The following is a 22,045-nucleotide window of genomic DNA, read 5'->3' as shown; positions in this document are numbered from 1 at the left end:
TGTTTTCAGTGGACATGTTTCATTTTGAGATATTTTAAAACGATGCATGAAATGGATAACGCGTCGGGTGAACTATAAAAAGAGGAGCTGAGGAACGCGTGTGTTCTGAAGTGGGGTTTTTTTTCATTAGCATTAATGGTCATGTGTTTTCGGGGTTTTTTTCTTTCTTTTTTTTTTACAACTAATCTCTTTTGTCTGTTGTGTCAAATTACAGGAAAGCGCACGTTTAGAAGCACTAGCTAAATTGCATTAACTTTTTTTAAAATTTAATTTTAAACAAAAATGTTCTATTTAAAGTGTACAGATAAAACAGACTATCCATCTAAAAAAAATCATATACATATTGTGCATATAGCTATTTTGTTTGTTTCTTTGTTTGTTTGTTTGTTTCTTGCTTTTGTTTTTGTTTTTTGAGAACTCACCCATATCCACTGTCAGTCATGTCAAATTCCACGAATGATGGGCAGGCAGAGACCTTGTGAGGGCGGAAGCTCCGTGGTGATGTCATTGAGATGAGGCTGATGATTTGATGAAGAGGAATGGCTGAGCCGCTATTGGTCGACGTCTTCAACAAACTGAAGCTCCTTTTCAGTGTCTTATTCGATGTTTTCTTCTCCTCCTCTGTGGAGGATTCAGCTTGATCTGTGCTATGCCCTTAAAGAGAGTCAATGGTCATTTTTTCTTTTCAAGAGAATACTTTGTTCATCAAAAAGGATAAGTATGAAAGGGTAGCTTATGCTGAAATATTTTTAAAAAATGTGTTCGTAAAAACTAAACAAAAGAAAACAGAAACCAGGAAGGATAGTTTAAGACTATCGTGATTGGTTACCATTTGAAACAGGAGCAGAGCGTTGTGGGATTGCCTCATTAGAGGAGGGGAGAGTCAGTGTTTCCACACTGCACATCAGAGGATCTCCAAGACACATGAAATGTCTGGCAGGGGAAAAAAAAATACAGCAGTTTGTCACGACAGTAACCTTTTAACTTGAAAAAGATAATACACAAATCCACAATAAAGACAAAACACAGAAACACAACACAGACAGATCACTGGACTAAGAATGTACTGACCTGAGACACTTGTGGTCTATGGAGTGCGAGGCCAGTTTTTCCAGGATGCGAACCACCGGCAGGTGCAGTGTGTGCGTGTTGTCGATGAGGATGTCTCCACAGTGAGTCAGCAGAGTAGAGAGCAGGTCTGCCTCACACATGATCTGCCTGTTTCGCTCCGACTTCACCAGATTTAACACATGATGGGCCACAGCTAACTGGAGCTCCGTGGACAGCTGCTCAGGGAAAGGAAGAGATAGTGGGAGTCATCACACATTCGTCAAAGCAAAACAATCTGGTCTTCGCTTCTTAGACTGATTCACAGTGCTTATGACTGTTCCCCCGGTGAGCTGAAGCCTTTGAGCTTTTCACTTCTGTGCTAGATAAATGCGTTACAGCCGGATCGAGCCGCACAAATGAGAACAGTGCTCAGTGGGGGCATGCTAACACGGCTAACAGGGTCAATGCTAATTTATACTTCAGACAAATAGCATTAATTTAAGATTAGAATTAGAATCTCTGTGAGAGCACGCACACACACACACACACACACACACACACACACACACACTGTGAGCACTGAGTAGTGTATTTAACCTCTGCATCCTACAACCCATACATCCTACACACACTGGTAGTGAACACACACACACATACACACCAGGGGAGTTAAGTGCTTCTTCCTGTATGGTAAAAGCTATGCAAATTTCATGCTGTCACCTACTTGCTGAGGGTGTCATATGCACCGTGTACCTGCAACTGGCACGCTGACAAAAAGGCAAAGTTTGCCACTGCAGAGGTTTACCACAATACCACTTTACCTACTTTACCTATTTACCTAACTAAAACAGAAGGATTTTACCAGGAGAGACTTCTTCAGGACAGATTACCTGAATAAGTAAGGAAATATCCCTTTCCCATTGTAAACAAAGATCAGCACCTTCACGTGTGGTTGCCACAGAGATGAAACCTCCACCAAACCATAAATAAGCGTGACATAAACCATCCCCCGACACTTCACACTCAATTCTCTGAGGTATAAGGAAGTCCTAATGCTTTACTAACCTGAGGGTGACTGGGACAGAATATGCATGGTAGAAGAGTCATGATGACTTTGATGGCACCGGGATGCAAGATACTTTGACCACCTGAAAGCCTAAGCATAAGGTTGTTTAATATAGTTACTGGCACGCTGATAGAAATATTGGGGTTAATTTAGTAATTTTAAACAACGCGCGTGCAAACACTACAGCGGGACGTACCTGCCGCCATACTCAAGGCTGGCTGATGATACACTGAGAGCGGCGTTTCTGCTTCTCCCCTGACTCTCCACTTCACCGGCCTGATCTCTGGCTCTTGGCTGATCGTCCCTCTGAGCAGCCTGGGGCTCCTCCGTCTCCGAACCTTCCTGGACACTGGCACAAAGGTCTGTGATCAGGGAAGTCCCCGTGGCAAACTCTTCCAGATAGCTGAGTAACCGGACGCAGTCCTGCAGGGGTGGAGGCAATGGAGGTCCTTGGCTCTCCACCGCCGACGCCACAAACTGGTGGAAAGTCCTCCGGAGGGCGCGCTCCGCCTCAGAAGCGCCGGCGTGGACCGCAGAGCCGCTCCGGAAGCATCCCAGTTGGAGCAGCGCCTCGGCCAGTTTGGCGTAGCGGTCGGTGACGTGGAAGAAGTGGGCGTTGACCGGGTGGACGTGAACGGCCAGAGCCACGGTGTGTAAGGTGAGGAGGAGGAGCTCCATGACAGCCTGGCGGCTGAGGGAGGCCCACACTCCCTCCGGCTGCTCCCGCAAGGCGCCCTCCATGTCCACCACAATGGACAGAAGCCCGTCGAAGCCCCCGGATGTCCGAAAGGCATTCCAGCTGTTAGGGTATTCCAGCACTTTCAGGATAGACTGGACAGAGAGAAGGGAATATTATGGGTCTAATTTAAAATGGGTAAACCTTCACGTCTTAAAGCAACAAGATGAGTTCCTCCTCCAACCCAGGCCTAATTCCATCACTATTGCATAGGCTTAGTTATTTAATATTTTAATATTTCACAGTCATAAAATAACCATATAAGACAGGCACACAAGACACTTTACTGTGTCAGAGACACCTTAGAAGGAAAGTGGCAGAGAACAATAACAACAATAGCAGTACATTTAGAAACACGCTGTCTCCATATGTCCACACAGGAGGTTAATAAAAAGGTTTTCATCAGGGCACATGAAAACTCAGGTGAGAACAACCCCTTTACAGTCACTGTACAAGACATCCCAGCTAGTAACTGGGACATGAAAAACAAAAACAACAACAACAAAAAAAACAAACAAACAGGAATCAATCATGAACTATTGGATTTAAAAGAAATAATCTAGGGGGTTAGAAAATTAAATCAGTCTTTATTAGATTAGGTTATTAGATACTATAAATCAAAAAGCTAATCTGTCATAAATGGGGTCCAACTTCAATTAAGACCAATAAAAATAACCAGGAGGGTGTTTGACACCTTTCACAGAGCGGTCAGGGTGAATCGTACTGCCACCTTAACCCAGTTATACCACAATATCACGGAAAGTCGGTACTCTTCATGTTTGAGTCTATAAAAATGGACATGTATAGTAACTGGCTAACTGGGTTATGCTAAATTTGATTTCTTTCACATTCTCTGATCTGATATTGCTCATAATTTTCTGTGTGTCACACCACAAGGCTGCCAGTGTAATCAAATCCAGCCTGAGTTAACAGCTAAACGTGTATTAGCAAATCAATCTGAATTTGTCCGTAATGCAATCAGGTTCCCAGAGGCTAAGATAATAAATTCACTGGCTTATTAGGCTTTAAACAGGTTACAATTTGTTAAAATTAGAAATAAAAACTGAATTTGCTGACAGGTACAGGCTATCAAACGTTAAACTCATTTCAAGGCACTGTGTTTCACACACACGCACGCACACACACACACACACACACACCCTTCACTCTATCACACCTCACTCTATACTCTATCACACTTCTGCACTGACAAGTGCCACTTTGTTTTGAATAGACTCTCTCTCTCACTCTGTGTGGTTGTGTGCACGTGTGTGTGTGTGGGTGTGGGTGTGTGTGAGATGCTGCATGTGTGACAGGGTGGAGAGTCAGAGAGACAGAGAGAGAAAGAGAGAGAGAGACAGAGAGAGAGAGAGAGAGACACACAGAGAGAGAGAGAGAGAGAGAGAGAGAGAAACGAGAGAGACAGAGAGAGGGAGAGAGAGAGAGAGAGAGAGAGAGAGAGAGAGAGAGAGAGAGAGAGAGAGAGAGAGAGAAAGAGAGACTAAAGTAACATATAGCACACAGAGCACAGGACAAAGACAACAAGCATGAGCACGGGACAGAAGAGACAGATGAAAGAGGAGAGAGAGACAGAAGAGACAGATGAAAGAGGAGAGAGACAGAAGAGACAGATGAAAGAGGAGAGAGAGACAGAAGAGACAGATGAAAGAGGAGAGAGACAGAGGAGACAGATGAAAGAGGAGAGAGACAGAGGAGACAGATGAAAGAGGAGAGAGACAGAAGAGACAGATGAAAGAAGAGAGAGAGACAGAGGAGACAGATGAAAGAGGAGAGAGACAGAGGAGACAGATGAAAGAGGAGAGAGACAGAGGAGACAGATGAAAGAAGAGAGGGACAGAAGAGACAGATGAAAGAGGAGAGAGAGACAGAAGAGACAGAGGAAAGAGGAGAGAGAAAAAGAGAAGCACACAGCGCCCGGAGCAGTACCTGCAGGAGATCCTGTTTAAGCTGTAGTTCATTCTCTGTGGAGGAGCAGAGTGCTCCTATTGTGGTGCTCATGTACTCCTCTGGGTTAATCTCTGATAGCTGCTCCAGGATGCACAGCGCAGGGCTACGCAGACGCTCGTCGTTCAGAAAGATCTTTATGTAGGGAATCATTCCCAGGTCTCTAATGGACACTGACATAAACGACAAGGAAAACACATAACCTGAATACAACAGCAACAGACACTTATAATAACAATAATAATGATAACGTCCTTACACTACTTGATTTGAGTGGAACTTAGCATTAAAAACATTACGTTTATTAATATTATTAATTTACATTAAATATTATTAACATTAACTCTGAAGTTTAGCTAACCCCTGAAGGGCAATCTTCTGCCAATTCTGGATGCAGATCCTAAAGGAATCTTTGATTATGTAAATGTGTTTCTGGATGGGACCACGTAGTGCGTAGCTGTTTTGTAATGTAAATGTGGTGACGTAGGAGTCAGTCTGTTTTACCTGTACTTCGTATCGACCGCAGTGCCAGGGCCGCAACCACTTTCAGCATGTTATAGGTCAGGGTCCTCTCAAAGTCCTCCGTTTTTGGCAGGTTATTATTTTCTAATGACAAAATGACAAGTTCAGTTTGACACTCAAGGTCAGCGATCGTAGACTCTTGGCTCGTTTACATCATAGATGTGTTTATCTGGCCGGGACGTCTGGGCGGTTGATGTGAAACAAACCACACTGGCAAACATGTTGTGACATGTGTTACATAACAACATTAAAAAACTATGACTTTTTGATCAGGGAAAGGGGAAGCAAAATAAGGTACAAGAGACACCAACAGAGAGCACACACACCAACATGTGCACACCTACACACCAGAATCCAAAGGCTGGAATACAAAATATGACTTCTTGATTAGGGAAAGGAGAAGTTAACTGAGACCACATACAGCCACATGTACACACCAACACACCACTGCAGTTATCCCCTGGCTTAACTCTTTCTTACCCGTAATCCCAGCCTTCCTCAAAATCTTGGCCCTCCTCTTGAGCTCTCCCAGGAGCATCTCCATCAGCCCCCCGTCGCTCAGCACCTCCGACAGGAGCCCGCTACGAATCACGAGCTTGTAGAAGCATTCCAGGGCGACCGCGTTGAAGTTCTCCGACGGGCTCTGCTTAAACACGGCCTGTACCTTCTTCAGCGTCTCGTGAGGGATGTAAGACAGCTGAAACACCACCGTCTCCAGCAGCTCGAAGAAGAGGCGATGGACGGCGGGGGGTTTCTTCCAGGCGCACTCGGCCACCTGCGCCAGGGACTGTAACGTCCACTCCAGCAAGAAGAAGTTAGCCTTGTCCCAGGACCAGATGGTCTGCACCGTGTGGAGGATCTGACAGCAGGTCAGCGCGTTGTCTGAGCGGAGGAATGAAGACTGGAGAATTCGGAAAGCGGAGAGATTTTTCACGGTGGAGCCTGGAACGGAGAATGAGAGTCCTGTACTGAATCAAAGGCTTGAGTATGGCTTCGTTCATAACCTCAAAGATAACATTCCACAAAAAAAAAAAAAGTTTCCATGAGAGTTTCCATGAAAACCCCACTAAGGGCAAACAGCTGAACAATTTTTTAATGACTGACAATCATGAGTCTGTATCGTTTTTGAATGTTGAATAATCTACCACGGGCAAGGTCAGAGTGTCAATTAGAGACCATGACAATACAAACAACCCAACACAAACACAGTGGAGAGACTGAACGAAGTTAGGCTCACGCAGATTGATTGAAACCAGATTATATCGCTTTCATAAAAGGGAGCAACATCGCGTAGACATATGTACTCGTAGCACAACCATGGATAATTTTGTCACAAGATTGAAAAGAAGCGCTTGGCTTTTACGGCCAAGAACATACTGATGTTTGGAGTAACTAAATCCATGAGTGAGAGATAATAGGATTGGATTTCACCCTTGATTAAAATCACATCAGGGCCAAATGAAATCAGGTCTTTACAAAAAAAAAACCAGAAAGAAAAAAAAAAAGACCAGGTTTCTTTCTCTCTGGAGTGAGGTCTTCTCGTTGGTGATAAATGGTCGATTGGTACACGGACGAGGTGAATGAGTGTAGCACGTCTTAACTTAGTTAGTGAGCTGGGCTGCACTTCATCATTCTAGACATAATTGCCTTTGGATTCCCGTTAACATGAAGCGGTGTGTGTGCAGTGGGGGTCCACACATGCGTACGTTGGGTGGGGTCGTTGCCTTGCGTACCTTCGGTTAGGACCGGGTTGAATTTAAAGCCGGGGGGCTGGGGATTGTTCACACAAATGGCCACCTTCAACTCAGCTTTGCCAAACAGCGTGAATGACGCGATGAGGCCCAGAAGGTCTTCCACGGGCTGTAAGTTCTCCTCTGTAACATCCTTCTCACAGCTAAAAAAATAAATAAATAAATAAACTGTTGTTCCATCTACTTGTGCTGAGAGGATTAGACAGAACAGCTAAAAGACCAAAAACGAACATCTCAGTTGTGTTTAATCGGCAGTGGTAAGAAAATATCTCAATCCTAAAGCAGTGATACTGCGGACAAACCGCGTCTCTATGCGAGAGATCTTGTCCTGCTTTGAACCTCATGTTTGCTTGTCTAGAGAGAGCAACAGACTAAGAGATGAGTCACAGAGAGAGAGAGAGAGAGAGAGAGAGAGAGCAAGCATGGGCACTAATGATGTTTGAGTTCATTTAACCGCTGATCTTGTTAAGAGCTCCTTCATTATTAAACCAAGTGGAATGCAGAGGAACTAGCAACGGGAGAGAGAGAGAGAGAGAGAGAGAGAGAGAGAGAGAGAGAGAGAGAGTGAGAGTGAGAGTGAGAGTGAGAGAGAGAGAGTGAGAGTGAGAGTGAGAGAGAGAGAGAGAGAGAGAGAGAGAGAGAGAGAGACAGAGTTGAGAAGAGACAGTCCCTAGACATTTGGTTGCAACATCCCTTCCAGCCTCGGTAGATAAGTTCGGGGAATTTCCTGTCCCAACTTCAAATCCTATTACATTACCCCTGTATATCTATATCCATATCTAATGTTTATTTGAATTTGTTATTGTGCAACTAGCATTTCAAAATCTGATCCAGCATCATAATATTTCGCTATATCTGATTCTTTTCTGTCATTAGACTTTAGTGTTACCTGGACATGATTGCTTGAAGGACCGCGTAGCCGTCATGGTTCTCAAACTCCTCGAAAAGAGCTGGGTTATTTGGGTATGAATCCCTCACAAAACTGAACACACTCACAGCCACTTCAGCCAACACGGGCCCCGGGACCTGAAGGGCTATCTTCTGCAGATTCTGAATGCAGATCCTAATGCATTTCTTAGCTGAGGGAAGAGAAGAGAAGAGAAGAGAAGAGAAGAGAAGAGAAGAGAAGAGAAGAGAAGAGAAGAGAAGAGAAGAGATTAAACAAGGAAGAAATTAAGGAATTAAAATAAGATAACTTATTAAAATAAGAAGAAATTACAATAAGTTACCAGTAACCAAAACCTTTAAAAGCAATAACCAAATCTGGTCAAACTATTTGGTAGTGTCAATCAGTGTGTGTGGCCGTGTTTATGTCATACTGGGACGTACAAAAGTAAAGGCACACTGGATAGAAGAAGGTCTTGGGAGAGGGGGTGAAGCGACTAACTGAAATGACTAAGCTCATCTTCACATGTATAAAAGCTGACAGACTCCTGAGGAGAGTAAAGGACTATCTGAAAAGTCATTGACAGCGCTACATCATATGTGGAAACAGATACTGAGGAAAACAGTCCTCTGTCTTCCTCCTGTGGGCACGCTTTTGTATGGCTGCGTCAGTACACGGGGCCATTACATCATTTTTACTTATAAAATTCTACTTGTAAAACAAGAACGCAAAAGCATTACTGATAAACTTCGACATATCCCATGACATTCCTCTCACTACTAGTAAAAGCATAAAGTTCACTAAACCTAACATAAACATGTCCCAACTGTTATCTTATAGACAATCTCTTCTTTATGGTTTGCCTAATTGTCTTTGGCACCAGTGCTGGCTTCAGAATTTCAGTATTTTCCTCTCCAAAACAAATCGAAGCCGAAAATACATTTATGTAATCAGCACGGCGGAACAGTTGAGTGAATCAAACGGGCTCCCTTAGCATCATGTGAGTCTGGACTGCAATCGCACTCTTCAAATCATGTGCTTACCAACAGTTCCCTTTCCTCCTCCGGCCGGTCGCTACGGAAACTAAACCAACTGTACACCAAAATGACGACAACGATATTTGATTGGCCTTCATCGACATTGATTTTTACATCACGTATGTTCAGAGTGGGAGATCATCACTCTATTCTAATATGAAAATATAAAAGTCAGATGTTTATCTGTAAACATGGCTGAGAGAGATAAGGCTGAGGCCAAAATGCTGAAAGAGGGAATAGAAACACGTAGACGGACAAAGCTTTAAAGACTGAGTCTCTCTGCGTGAAGAATTCAGACAGTGTAGATGGCTAGCACACACACAGACACACACACACACACACACACACACACACACACACACACACACACAAATCATGATCCAGAGCCATTACTGAGAAAGCTGCAGTTATACAGCAGTACTAAGCTAAGGAAGCTGCTCAGAGGTCCGGTAGGCTGTGTGTGTGTGTGTGTGTGTGTGTGTGTGTGTGTGTGTGTACATCGGCCTCACCTTGCAGAACAGACACCGTGTTGGGAGCCTGAGCAGCAGACACGGCCCTGAGCACGCAGGAGGCCTGCCGTCGCCATGACGAACTACACTGGTCCCACAGGGAGGTAAGCGCTATGATAAGACACTGGAACTCCTCTGTGGAGACCAGCTCCTCCACAAACTTAACCTGTCTGCACAGCTGTAGGATTACCTGAAGAAAACACATGGGCATCAGTAATATTACATTCATATTATGAATTCTAATAATAACTGGGTATTTGCATAGTAGTTACACATTTGTGCATAGTTTAGAAACCTCTGTTCCAGCAAACGTCGCGATACAATAATATTTGAAAATACATTTTAAAATTCAGGCTTTCTAAACTTCAAATGCTTCATTTTATCATAAGAAGACTAACAAGACAACAGCAACATAAAAATAAGACGAAATCTGTAACACTTTATATGAGAGCGTGTCACAAACCAAATACGTTCTGCTTTAGATTATTTCAACTTTGAACACAAGTGAAATGAATAAAACTTTTCTTCAGGGCAATGTTAACCCACTAGTCTGATAGTGTAAACACACATGGCTTCAGCTATGCTAGGAAAGACCTTCCTCAAACAAGATATCCTAAACTAGCCCATCCCACTTTGTGTTTGGGTACACAAATGTCAGAAATGAAAACGGCTAGAAAAGGCATTCACACACTTCTTATTTGAGAAGGACAATTAGACACATGACACCAAATGTAATACAGTGTAACAAAAACAGGACTGTAAACTGTACAGTCTAACGTACCTGAATTAGCATATCCTGAAAAGAGGATGTGACATTGTCTCCTCCATTTTTGCCCATTCTAGAAGGCAGAGCAACAAACAGATACAAGCACTTCACTAACGCAGCGGACAGGCTTGGCTCACCCGCTGCACTCACGCCCTGTCAAAAGGAAAACAAAACAAACAAACAAACAAGCAAACAAACAAACAAACAAACAAAAAAAAAGAGAAATATGACCCAGATCCAGTAACTGCTCTAATGTAAGTAAAAGTTTCAATTTACAGAACTAAAAAGGAACTTAGGGAGATGCGATTGGCTGATAGAGCAACGGGCGTCCGTTTGAGACGCAGGTACAGAAAGATACAACAGTGTGGTCCTTCGTGTAGAACCAGGCTCGGTATAAGACGTCAAATTATTGTGCCACACGACAAATCATAAGACGCATGCATCAGAACAAATGTCAATACTTATTAAATGCCTAGAATTGTGTTGATGGATGTTTGTTCCAAAAAAAGGTGGCGTAAATAAAATGTTCTGGATATGAACACCAGGTGCTGGCTCAATTTCAATCTAAACATTTGGAAATACTTTCAGATTATCTCCCTTCCTGTTTTCAGGTTTAGAGGATTCATGTTCCAAGTAGTGGCTGTCCCTCAGGGCTCCTTTAAGCTTAAACATACTTGCATACACAATAGCTACAGTTTGGCTGTGTTGACCATTGCTTTGAGGCTAACAGACATCCTGGTTTGGGGTTAACTCCACATATTAAAAGCACTTTATCAGAGTTTCTGTTATCCTAAAAATACCCCAGAATAGTGATAAAGAAGACAGCTCCGCGTGAAGAGCGTCATGAACGATGAAAGTAAAGGATTTTAACACTTACAGAAGCGTGGCAAGTCAGGAGTGACATCGTTTTTAACAAGAGCCATCCCTTACAGCTGTTCACCTCAGACCTCTGGAAAAACTGCTCCAGCTCATGACGGGCATCCTCTGTTTTGTTTTGTTTTGTTTTATTAAAAAAAAACAAAAAAACAAAGTCAGAATTACAAGTTATGTAGGTTAAGTATATTATGTGTACTTTTTTTTTTTTTAACAAAATCACATTTTGCACATTTTAACAAAATCCCTCAAAAGCAAAAGATGTTTGTCTTTTATTTGAGAGATTTCTACATGCTTTGAGTTGTGCTTGTATGAAGACAATTCAATTAAAATAACTGAGTTTAACAGAAACCTCTCCTGAACGGAAACGAAATGTTATTTTAAAGCTGGATTTTAGATACGGGATAGTAAAACCAGTTAGAACATCAGGCATGCCGACAGACAGTCAAAATTCAGGCAACATGACAACGAAGAGGGAAAAAACCCAAAAACAGAAATAGCTCCACTTCCCCATGAAAGTACTTATATCCAGCCCCCTAACTCTCTGTCAGATTTGTTTTCTCTCGAAAAAAAAAAAAGATATTACAAGCGGCACACATGCAACAAACCCCTGCACATCGCTGGCAGTGATCTGAAACAGTATACGCTTGGGCTCCTCTTGGGCCCGGTTGGCTGCACATTGCTGACACCGATCTGAAACACTATACGGTTGGGCTACGCTTGGGCTGCACCATACCTGCTGGTCTCTCTGTCAATCTTTGCTGAATGTGAAACACCAGGGTCTCTACAGTTAATAAGGCCAAATCCTTCAGGTTTAAATCTTCAGTCACACAGCCGCTCTCAGATGCCTTATCGGGAACATAATAAAACAGAGTTGTATTGATATATTTCCATCTGCATTAGCATGCAGAAACACAAACAAATACACACACAGAAACATAAATACAGACACATTCCCTCACACGCACACACATACATACACATACAGACACACACACACACAAGCTTTTTAATTTTTTTCTTTTTTGGGTCCTATTTTATCTTGTGTCTTTTATACTTATATTTATACTTGTTTATTTACATGTTGTTGCCAGTAGTACTTTGGTAAGACAGTCAGTGAGTAAACAAGTCATCATATTAAACTGTAATGAGCTGATTTTATCATTATGGTTAGTGGTATTCGCACCAACGTGTTTACACCATGTGTTACAGTGATTTTATGTTGATATGTTATCTGGGAATGCATAGTAATAACATTTAAATTATAGATGTTATAGTGACATGTGGTTACTTTGTAAACAAAATCTCTGTGAACAGAGAATGAAACAGATGCAAAATGCAAACGATGTTTGTTTTAGTTCCATTAAACACACAGATGGACGTTTCACTTCCCTGTTCTCTCTGGCAAAAAAAAAAAAAAAAAAGGTGCGAATGTCTTTCCTCTTGAAACTGAACAAATCTTTTTTTCCACAGTGTGTGCTCTATGAGCGGGGCCTGCACTGTGAATGAGTCTCTGTGTTTTAGTTAAATCCCTGGAAGAATGTGGGGCTAGTAAGTCACACGTGCACCCCCCCCCCCTTAGCTTAAAGACTTGAGTAAAAGTGATTGCGTCTGAAAAAAAGCATTCAGGCTTTGTCAAAGCAACTATCAGTAAGATAAATACATCTATATGAAGACTGGAGTTCAGAGTGAGAGATCAAACGCGGTAGCTTTTGTTTTCTTTTTTATCTCTCACGCTGTCAGTTTACACATCCGTTAGCCTGTTTTGTATGTAAAACTGGATTCCTTTCTCAATGGGGATACAAGATTTTTCCTTAATAGGACAATCCTTTGTTTCAGAAGATTTCAAAAGATTGATGTAACTTTTGAAGTTTCACCAAAGTTGCAAGAAGTGCTACGTCTGACTATGAACTGAATGAATGTGTTTAAAATTAGGACACACTGTTTCCTTAATTGCTGACGTCACCAAATTTCTACCAAACGCTGTTTTTTTTTTTCTTTCCGGCCCAATAGTCTATCTATCTATCTATCTATCTATCTGTCTGTCTGTCTGTCTATGTCTGTCTGTTTATGTGTGTATGTCTATCTATCAGTCCTTCACAAAAACACAAATGTACTTACCTGAATGAAAAGAGGGAGAACTTGGAAGAGGCACTCATCTCTGAGGTCTTGGGGTAGCTGGACCTTTTTGCCGAGCTCACAGAGCTGTTCTCTGAGCAGTTTTCCACATTCTGCAGACATTTCCTCCATCTTTCCATCCAGAGTCTTGTCTGTCTTCAGCTCAGAGCTCTCTCCCGACTCGCCAGAACTGCTCAGTTCTCCTGTTTCCTTATTAATTCTCTCCATTTCTCCGTCAATCTCCTTCACACGAAAGAAAGTTATATGAAGGAATCTCTTACTGTAACTAGAATCAAGCAAAACACACAGCACATTCCTGGCCTACTTCATCAGACTGGCCGAATCATACAAGCCCAGTAACGAAAGTGACTGTCTCAATTACAACCTGTGCACCGTGCAATGAACTTCCCTACAGCTGGCCTGGATCATATTTCAATCAAAGTCTGCATTTAGTAGCGCCTAGCACCTTTTTCACGCCTAGCCATGGACAGAACAATGCCAACAAGATCATAATAGTAGTATAACAATGGAATTTCAGTTATAGTGGGAGAGACACAACCCTTTTTCAAGACCACACTTGCTCCTGCAAGCAAGGAATTCACAACTTCCTCCCACAACGCAGAATCAGCTGTGCATATTGAGTTTTGCCGGGATCTTGTGATGTCAAAGAACACGCTTGTTTTGCTTCAAGGAGTCAGGGATAATTCGCATTCCAAGAAAACGTCCGTGTCTGCAGTTCAGTTACTTATTCATTTATTCACTAAACTGCAATCACTACAAACAGCCAAACAGCCCAAGAACATGATTATTTCACCAGAAATTTCTATCCCATTTTTAGAGATACAAAGACTTACTTGTTGGACGTGTCGTCTTCATTCTTTTCTTTCTCTTTTTAGGTTTAAAAAAAAGTTTCTTATGTGATTAAAATGGTTAAAAATGAAATCATGCCACGGAGACGTAACTGACAAAGTAAAGTTTTTTAAACTAATTTATCCCAAGTTCAAAAAGTGCACGTTTTATCGTTTCAGTTCCTCAGCTCACTGATACAACTACTTTCCTTGTTTACGGCAAAACACCTCCCTTTTTTGGGCTGTATGTCCGCGTGCCTGAGGAGAACAGGTTTGTTTAGCACATTATTGTGAAGAGCACATGTCACTGGTCAAGTTCTCAGTGGAGTCAGTGTAAATACCACCCATGTTAAACAGTTCTTCAGCTCTACGCTGCTGCAACGAGAAACTTCGGACCAGTGAATCACTTCTTCAGAAACTGAAACAAGTGACATGAGACGTACTGACTGAGGTCTAAAAGTTTTTTTTAGTAACTGACACATACCTGTTGTTTGGTGGGAGTCATCACTATTTGGGTTGAGGCTCAGAGGAGGGGGCAGTCCTCTCTCTGTCCATGTCCAGACAGGCAATGAGACGCTAGCTAAACCATGTCTGTTACGACCTGCCTCTTAATTTGTCACCGATGGCTAATCTGTACTGGCTGCCTGAACTTTGCACAATGAGAAACTCTTACATCAGCTGCGTCAGGTCATGTGCTTTACTTCCTAGAGAAAAAAAAGCAGAAGAGAAGGACTTTCTGTGTTTTTTTTTCTCTCTCTCTCTATCTCATCCTTCTCACACCAGGGAGGAACGCTCTGTATTGACATCATTTAGAAGTGAGGGAATAACCTGGACGGCTGCTAAACTTTCTCTGTGTAGCCTACAATCAGATCTACTTCCTGTGGACAAACAAAAAACTACCAATCACAAACAACAAATGACCCGTTATTTAAGCGATTACTGTTTTTCGGCGCTACTGAAGATTAAACGTGATCAGATGACATACCATATTTATACTGTGCTACATGTTAAAATGTAATATTGTCCTTGGGATACTGTTGTTAGTTCGGCTACTTTGAATGAGGAAAGGAAAATATTTTCGTTTGCTTGTTTTTTTTTTTTTTAATTTTCTTTAAATTGGGTCTGTCATTTGCATTCACAATGTAATCAAAATGTTTTATTTATACCTACCAGTATACCTGACTGAGCCGTTTCTGTTGGACAGCTGCGACATCTTGTGGTGTATGAAGCGAACACACAGGGTGCGTTTGTCATCGCAAGAAACAACTACAATTAATTGAAGGCAGCCTTTAGAAAACAGTTATCGTGTATTGAAAAATTCAAATCACACTGCTATGATGATGATGATGATGATGATGATTGTTGATGTTGTTGTTGTTATTGTCTTTGTTGTTATCGTTGTTATTATCGTTGCTGTTATTGGTAGTAGTAGTAGTAGTCGCATCCGTTATGTTTAATCATTGAAGAAATTATTTGAATAGCTGTTTTTAAATGTTTGCATGAATTAGCGGAGTTAAATTGCCAAACCATTAATTAGAAATCACCACTGTCGTTTTCCCAGCGCCTTCAAAGAGTACGACATTACATATGCGACATAGCCTATCGTTTGTCAGCCACACCTCCATTTACAGTTAGAACTGCTGGACTCGCAAAAAAAAAACCCAAACAAACAACAACAACAACAAAAAAAACCTGGGCTCGCCTCCAAACCTGCCCGAGATACTATCTAACTGTGTGATAACTGTAGCACATTAGCACATTAATAGCTGAATGAGAAAGATCTTCGGTGGCAGACTAAGAAATATTCATTTGTAAGCATTGTTATCGCTTTTAAACTAAACAGCATTCTCCCATTGCTTTAAATAGTGTTGTGGCCACTTGCTCATCTCAAACACGCTAAGCGCAGCCTATACAGAAATATCAGTTTTAACAGATTTTCTACATCAGACAGATGTCTGTTCTTTCATTACGTGGTTTAATTATTATTTACAATAACTAGTCGATTTATTTTTTGCTTTTGATACGATAAGGTCCACATTACACAAGGTTTAATTCGTTATAACTCAGTATAATTCTTGATTAAACTCCATTTTCATCACATGATACGATGACGGATTTCACAGCACGGTCCGTGTCTAGCAGTCACATGCTTAGATTAACCCAATCAAATGCTAAAGGCGGGGTTTACTAAAAAAAATCCACTCTACGAAGCGGATTGGGTTTGACATGTACCAGTAGCCTCGCGGTCTAATACAGATGTTTTAATGTATTTCAAGATTTATCGGTAATTATTTAGCAAGACGTTTACTCCATCGTCATGTAATCTGTTTTACTTTGACTAAGCCAGAATTTAGACAAACGACGGAAAACATCGCTTGTGGTGCCATCATGCCTCCTGTCGCGGGATCAGGAGGAAGTGGCATATTTGAATCAGTTCAGAGGGGCAACATCGAACAAGTTGCATTTCTTATACAAAGTGATCGAACGGTCTTGAAACAAAAAGGTAAGCTTGTCAGACTAGCAAGGACATCCGATCACTTCAGAGAGAGAGAGAGAGAGAGTTTGTCTTTGACTGACTGAAGAAAAACAAGGATCGTTGCTTGCCGTGATCCTTGCTAAACAAATGCACTTTCTGTTTTTAGTCAACTGCACTCTAGGTAAAATGAAAGGTCTTCGTATGATGATTTCTTTTGATTTAAAACATGTTCCCACAAGGAGACACACACACACACACATTGTCTTGGTCCTGGCCAAACACCCAGAACGTATGACGTATCTGGACTCTAAGCCAAGATCTCTTGGATCTAGACTGTCTGCATCTGATACCTGTAACCACTGTCCCTTTGTCCAGGCTGGGGTGGCTTCACTGCGCTCCATTTTGCTGCTCTCCATGGAAACCGTCCCGTGGCGGAGCTTCTGCTGAACAGTGGAGCTGATCCTAACATCCCCTGTGATGCAGGGCAGACTGCCTTCCATTTTGCATCCAGGTACAGGACAGCCTCATTACTGTGGTTTGTCATCCCTGTCGCCATTGCCACTGTTTAGTATTTTTATGCTTTGCGAATCAGTTATGTTATATAGTCCTGAGCAGGAGGACTTTTAAGTTGGCTCGTGGAAACATCCTGACTTTGCATAACTTTTGTTGGGTAACACTGGAAGTATTGGGCTTTTTGTCCAAAGCATTGGCATCAGAAGTACCAGCATGATTGTTTTAATTTCCCACTAAGCTGACTGGATGATATTCATGTTAAGCACCTACATCTGTGTTTTAACCCAGGAGATATGTAGATTTGAGGAAAGGAAGAGGACATAGCCAAATTCAGAAACTCTAAACACTGTCTCCTTGGTAACAGGCATGGCAATATTAATATCATACATAAAATGATGCAGCACGGAGCTGACTTACGTACTATGGATCATCAAGGGAAGACAGCTCTTCACCACGCTGTCAGTGGAGGAAGTGTGTATGTGGACGTATTTTGACATCATTTTATGTGCATGATATGTTTTCACTGTAATGAACATTCTGTAGCAAGTACCTGTTCGTCATTCTGTAACTAATATCTGTTCTGTGTGTGCAGATAACAAATCTGTCAATACTCTTAGGATGCTCTTAAAAGGTTTATGTGAATCGTTATGTTTATATAAATAAGCCTCTAATTTATGGACAAGCACACCAGCACCAAAATTTCAGAATATTACATTTGCATATTCATATTTAAGATGATTTGGGGGGGGGGGGTGCTTTGACAGCTGGAGAAGTGTTTGATGGATATTATATAATACAGTATGTTATCATTTGTGTTACAGTATGTGTCATTTTTTTCTGATGCGTTATTCTTCGTCAGTATTGCCATACAGTACCTATGGGAGACAGGAATGTTCCGGTTCTCAGATACTGATAACTTCCGGATCACTCCACTGCACATAGCAGCTTCCACTGGGAACACGGATGTCGTCAGTTACCTGCTGCGAGACAGCGTGAGTGCCATGTGACCTAGTTCCTCCTTAAATACATCGTATGTTTGATACTTTGTTACACGTTCTGATGTTTAAAGAAAATGTTAAATGCTGGTCATCAGCGGTTTAAAGTGATAGCTCTCAAAGCATCCAAAATGAGTGACTTACGAAGATGCAAAATTACTCTGTTCATGTCAGAGTGATTTTATGTTGGCGTGTTTTCTGCATGAATTAAAAGTCATCCAAATAGTGCACTTCCCGCTACTTGTTTGCATTTCCGATGAAAATCTGGTAGATGTTGAAAGATTGTGAACATTAAGGGTCAAAAAAAAAAAAATGTAGCAGACATGTATTTTTAAGGCGTAAAGAACCCAAGACATGCACAGATGGGTCTTCTCTATTTGATATTGAGGGCCCCCGTATGAAATTGACAACTCTCCATTTTTAGGGTTGGGTATGGCTTCATTAAATGGTTTGATGATTATATGTTCCTGAGGCATTGAGTTGTTCGTGTCAGTGAAAAGAGACAGACAGGGATTATGGTGAATTACGCTAATTAGTTTACCTGCCGTGCCTCTGTAAACCCATTATTAAAAGCCAATAATCATCACTGTCCGTACTGTGTCTCTGAAATTAACACGGTTCTGCTATAACTACAGCATCCCACATGCAGTAAAATCATACATCACCTGATTGCTCTTGTGTTGTTTTTTTCTTTTCCTTTTTCCTTTTTTCCACAATCTTTTTGACATGTTTCTTCCCCTGTCTCCTGTTCTGTCCTCAGAGATGTGCAGTGGATGCAGTTGACCAGCAGGGGGCAACAGCGCTACACGTCGCTGCAGAGAAAGGCATGATCGAGGTGTGTTGGCTGCTGCTGCAGAGTGCGGGTTTCCACATCTTACATGTGAGAAACAACGCTGGCCTCACGCCTTGGGACCTCTGTAGTCGAGGAACCAGTTTTAGGTCTGTCTCACACCACTGACAATTTCTTTGTGTAGTCCGGTGTATTTTATATATTTTACAAACTACTGTGTAAAATGATACGTAGAATATATATGTAAATAAAGAAAATATGCAGATTTTTTTCTAGTAATTTAATTGTTTGCTATCCATATTTTATCTTGTGTGTTTCTGTTTTATCTTTTCTTTTTCTTCAGACATCAGCAACTCACTAACATTTTATCCCAGTTCATGAATAAACCACCTGATCAGAAACCCAAAGAATCATATGGTAGTCATATAGTTTCCTCTCAGTTATAATACTAGTTATAACACTATCTGTGAATCAGCGTTACTGATGTGTCGTGTATAATAAGTAAAAATAATTCTGTGTGTTCTGTGTATGCTCCCTGCGTCGCAGTAATGTTTTACTGGACTCTCTTCATGCCCACTCTGAGTGGAGCTGTGGTCCTCCTGGTCGCTGCTGCGTTGGGAGAATACGGAGGGCTATTCTGTGGTCTGTTTTTCCCATGGCTGGCTAAAGTCACTTTGTCTCAGTATCACAGAATGAGCAGCTATCAGAGGTAAGTCATTTACACTCCCACTCTCATCAAATCAGCTGTGTAGTCTGAACTTTATATCCGTGTCATTTATTTGTTTTCATCCTTCTTTATGATCTCATCGACCCTTTTTTTTTTTCTTTTCTCCAGGTTACCAAATCCTGTGTACTTGGGGACCCTGACTGCAGGCATAATTCATTCTTTAGTCTGCTTTTACGTCAAAATTTTGTTTAATATCCTTTTTAAACCGTAACGGTTTAGAGTAACGCTAGTGTCTAGCTGTTTTGTTTGTCAAACTGAGCGAGCACAGTGTACCCTTAACCCTTCACGTATTTGGCCAGCCCATGCGCTTCTCCATGTATCCGTCCTCCACTTCTCCCTACTGCTGGGACTCTTCTGGACGGTACTGACCCGGAACCCGGGACAGCTCCAGAAAGCCGACTCAGACCCCAGGTTCGGCAGCATAGCGGACCTGGTGGAGGGTAACCAGAATCCCAATCGCTTTTGTATCTACTGTGAGGTGAGCAGGATCCTCTGTTTCATTCTGGGATTGAAGGAGGGTTCTGGCTGGCGGATGCTGTAACGCAATATGTCCCAAGTCATAGTTTTTGGATGATTTAAATCTTCAGCTGAAGAACGCTCTCTGTTGTCTCCGACCGTAGTCAGATACGGATGAAATATTCTCTGTAAACTGTAGCATACAAACGTTTGATGGAACAGTGAATGAATGAAAACCAGGGAAATTGGTGGAAATGGTCTTCTCTAAAAATGATTACATCGTTTTCTAGAACAGTAAATTAGAAGTCAGGGAAATTGATGGAAATTGTCTGCTCTAAAAATGATTACATAGTGTTACAGAACATTAAATTAGAAACCAGCCAAAGAAATTGATGGAAATGGTCTTCTCTCTAAAAAAAAAATTATGTAGTAGTTTTAAACCTTTTGCCCTTTTCAGATTTTCCAGGTGGACAACTGTAAGCACTGTCGTTTGTGTGACATGTGCATTCAGGACTACGATCACCACTGTCTCTTCCTGAACCGCTGCGTGGGACGGGACAACCACCGCCTCTTCGTACTCTTCATCATGGCCATGCTGGTTGGCCACCTCATCTTCATTTACGCGGGCGGATGTTACCTCCACCTAAAGCTGACAGGGCTGGAGAGGTCAGGGTGGAGCGTCGCTGTGGGGAAAGAGCCCTGGGTCTTGCTGCTGACACTCTTAAACGTCGTGACGCTGGCCTGGGAGAGCTGGCTGCTGACGGAGCAGTTCGACGCCATCGCCATGGGAACCACCACATACTTCAAGCAATGTCGACCCAGAGAGCATTCCAGAAGGAAGCGCTGGACCGCGGTCCTTTCTTTTCTACTCGAAGGGAAAAGACGGGTTGGCCAAAAGCGCAGTCTCTTAACAGACCTATGAGGATAAAGTGCTCGTTTTATGTTTGAAGCAGCTTCATACAGTGACTTTGTAATATGAGCTGTAAAATCAGGACTTTCATTTCATACTTTTAATTCTGTTTTTATCTGTGGCTACAACTGTGAAGTTAATTACAAAAGTTATTAAATCCCCTCGAGCCATCGTTTTTATCCAAGGTTGTTTTTTTTTTTTTTTAGCACACTTTGTCACTAATTATATTTAATGATTATTGTGTAATGAACATGCTCTTTGCATAGAAGACTTTTGCTGCAAACACCATAAATCTTTTATTCAGTTTTTTTTTTGTCCACATAGAAAGGAGCTCAGACAGAGAAGAGGAAAAAAAAGAGAGAAATCATTGCCTCTGTCAGGGGTTGATTAAACTTGAATTTCACTTCAGTATACTTGTATATGTCTTGTAAAAAAAAAATGTAATATATTGTTTATGTGCGATGAGACTTTTAAATAAAACAAATCGTTGTCTTAAATAAAGAGACATTGCATTTCTTAGAGACATTATTTGTTAGAGATGTTCAATAAAATAAAACCATTGTTCATATATTCATGTTCACAACTACATTTAGGTACAAAACCATTTAGCTAAAATATCCAAATGTGAATGAATAAGAGTTACTCATGATTCCCACAGCATTAATTGTTCTAGATGCTGAATTACACAAATCCACTCTTTGTGTATTTATGCATATAACTACTGTAATATTTCGATAACAAAGGACAATTCTGCAAAGGAAGTCCTCACACAAGCTAATACCTTTCACCTGTACATTACCAGGGGTTTTATTTTATTTAACTGACTGTCAGCTGTAATACATCTGGTTTCAGAGGGAGATTATTTAAAGGGAATGCGGAGGTTGGTATGATCTGCTCTGGACGGCAGTGTGCAGTCATGCCGACTGATTGCATTAGGGTTATAATAGGCCCGGTGCAGGAAGGCCAGCCTTGCTTTTAAGCTGGATCCTTGTCATTAATCATTCCAGCAGCCTGGTGTTTGCTCTGTTACTAATTTCCCCATTGATTTTGC

The 22,045-nt window shown here is 41.6% G+C and overlaps 2 protein-coding genes across 2 annotated transcripts in view; one reads left to right on the top strand and one right to left on the bottom strand.

Moving 5' to 3' along the window:
• The window catches only part of wdfy4 (WDFY family member 4), a 51,352-nt gene extending 36,639 nt beyond the window's left edge, over positions 1-14,713 (bottom strand). Inside the window, exons 1-16 of the mRNA XM_030772826.1 lie at positions 14,612-14,713; positions 13,283-13,522; positions 11,898-12,009; positions 11,166-11,272; positions 10,304-10,441; positions 9,523-9,712; positions 7,980-8,169; positions 7,073-7,233; positions 5,820-6,281; positions 5,322-5,423; positions 4,800-4,990; positions 2,313-2,947; positions 2,116-2,206; positions 1,072-1,286; positions 830-933; positions 423-654 (exon numbers count right to left, since the gene is read on the bottom strand). Coding sequence (XP_030628686.1) covers positions 423-654; positions 830-933; positions 1,072-1,286; positions 2,116-2,206; positions 2,313-2,947; positions 4,800-4,990; positions 5,322-5,423; positions 5,820-6,281; positions 7,073-7,233; positions 7,980-8,169; positions 9,523-9,712; positions 10,304-10,441; positions 11,166-11,272; positions 11,898-12,009; positions 13,283-13,522; positions 14,612-14,632 — 3,191 coding nt within the window. The 5' untranslated portion in view covers positions 14,633-14,713. The remainder of the gene's footprint in view (positions 1-422; positions 655-829; positions 934-1,071; positions 1,287-2,115; positions 2,207-2,312; positions 2,948-4,799; positions 4,991-5,321; positions 5,424-5,819; positions 6,282-7,072; positions 7,234-7,979; positions 8,170-9,522; positions 9,713-10,303; positions 10,442-11,165; positions 11,273-11,897; positions 12,010-13,282; positions 13,523-14,611) is intronic.
• A 1,702-nt stretch (positions 14,714-16,415) lies between these two features.
• Positions 16,416-21,074, top strand: LOC115810043 (putative ZDHHC-type palmitoyltransferase 6). Its single transcript, XM_030771945.1, has 10 exons — positions 16,416-16,630; positions 16,979-17,114; positions 17,481-17,591; positions 17,976-18,108; positions 18,872-19,050; positions 19,245-19,318; positions 19,448-19,610; positions 19,737-19,819; positions 19,916-20,106; positions 20,542-21,074. Exons 1-10 carry the CDS (start codon positions 16,516-16,518, stop codon positions 21,004-21,006), a joined length of 1,650 nt encoding a protein of 549 aa, XP_030627805.1. The 5' UTR covers positions 16,416-16,515; the 3' UTR covers positions 21,007-21,074.
• The last annotated feature ends 971 nt before the right edge of the window (positions 21,075-22,045 follow it).

This window comes from Chanos chanos, chromosome 4, assembly GCF_902362185.1.
Source record: "Chanos chanos chromosome 4, fChaCha1.1, whole genome shotgun sequence".
NCBI classification, from domain to species: Eukaryota; Metazoa; Chordata; class Actinopteri; order Gonorynchiformes; family Chanidae; genus Chanos; species Chanos chanos.
Note: the sequence above shows the minus strand (reverse complement) of the source record. Positions and strands in the feature narration are given on the sequence as shown.

Coding starts and splice junctions, on each gene's coding strand:
- LOC115810043 (XM_030771945.1), top strand. CDS start 16,516: ATGCCTCCTGTCGCGGGATCAGGAGGAAGTGGCATATTTGAATCAGTT. Junction 18,109..18,871: donor GTTACCTGCTGCGAGACAGC/GTGAGTGCCATG, acceptor TTCTGTCCTCAG/AGATGTGCAGTGGATGCAGT. Junction 19,820..19,915: donor TTACGTCAAAATTTTGTTTA/ATATCCTTTTTA, acceptor TTAACCCTTCAC/GTATTTGGCCAGCCCATGCG.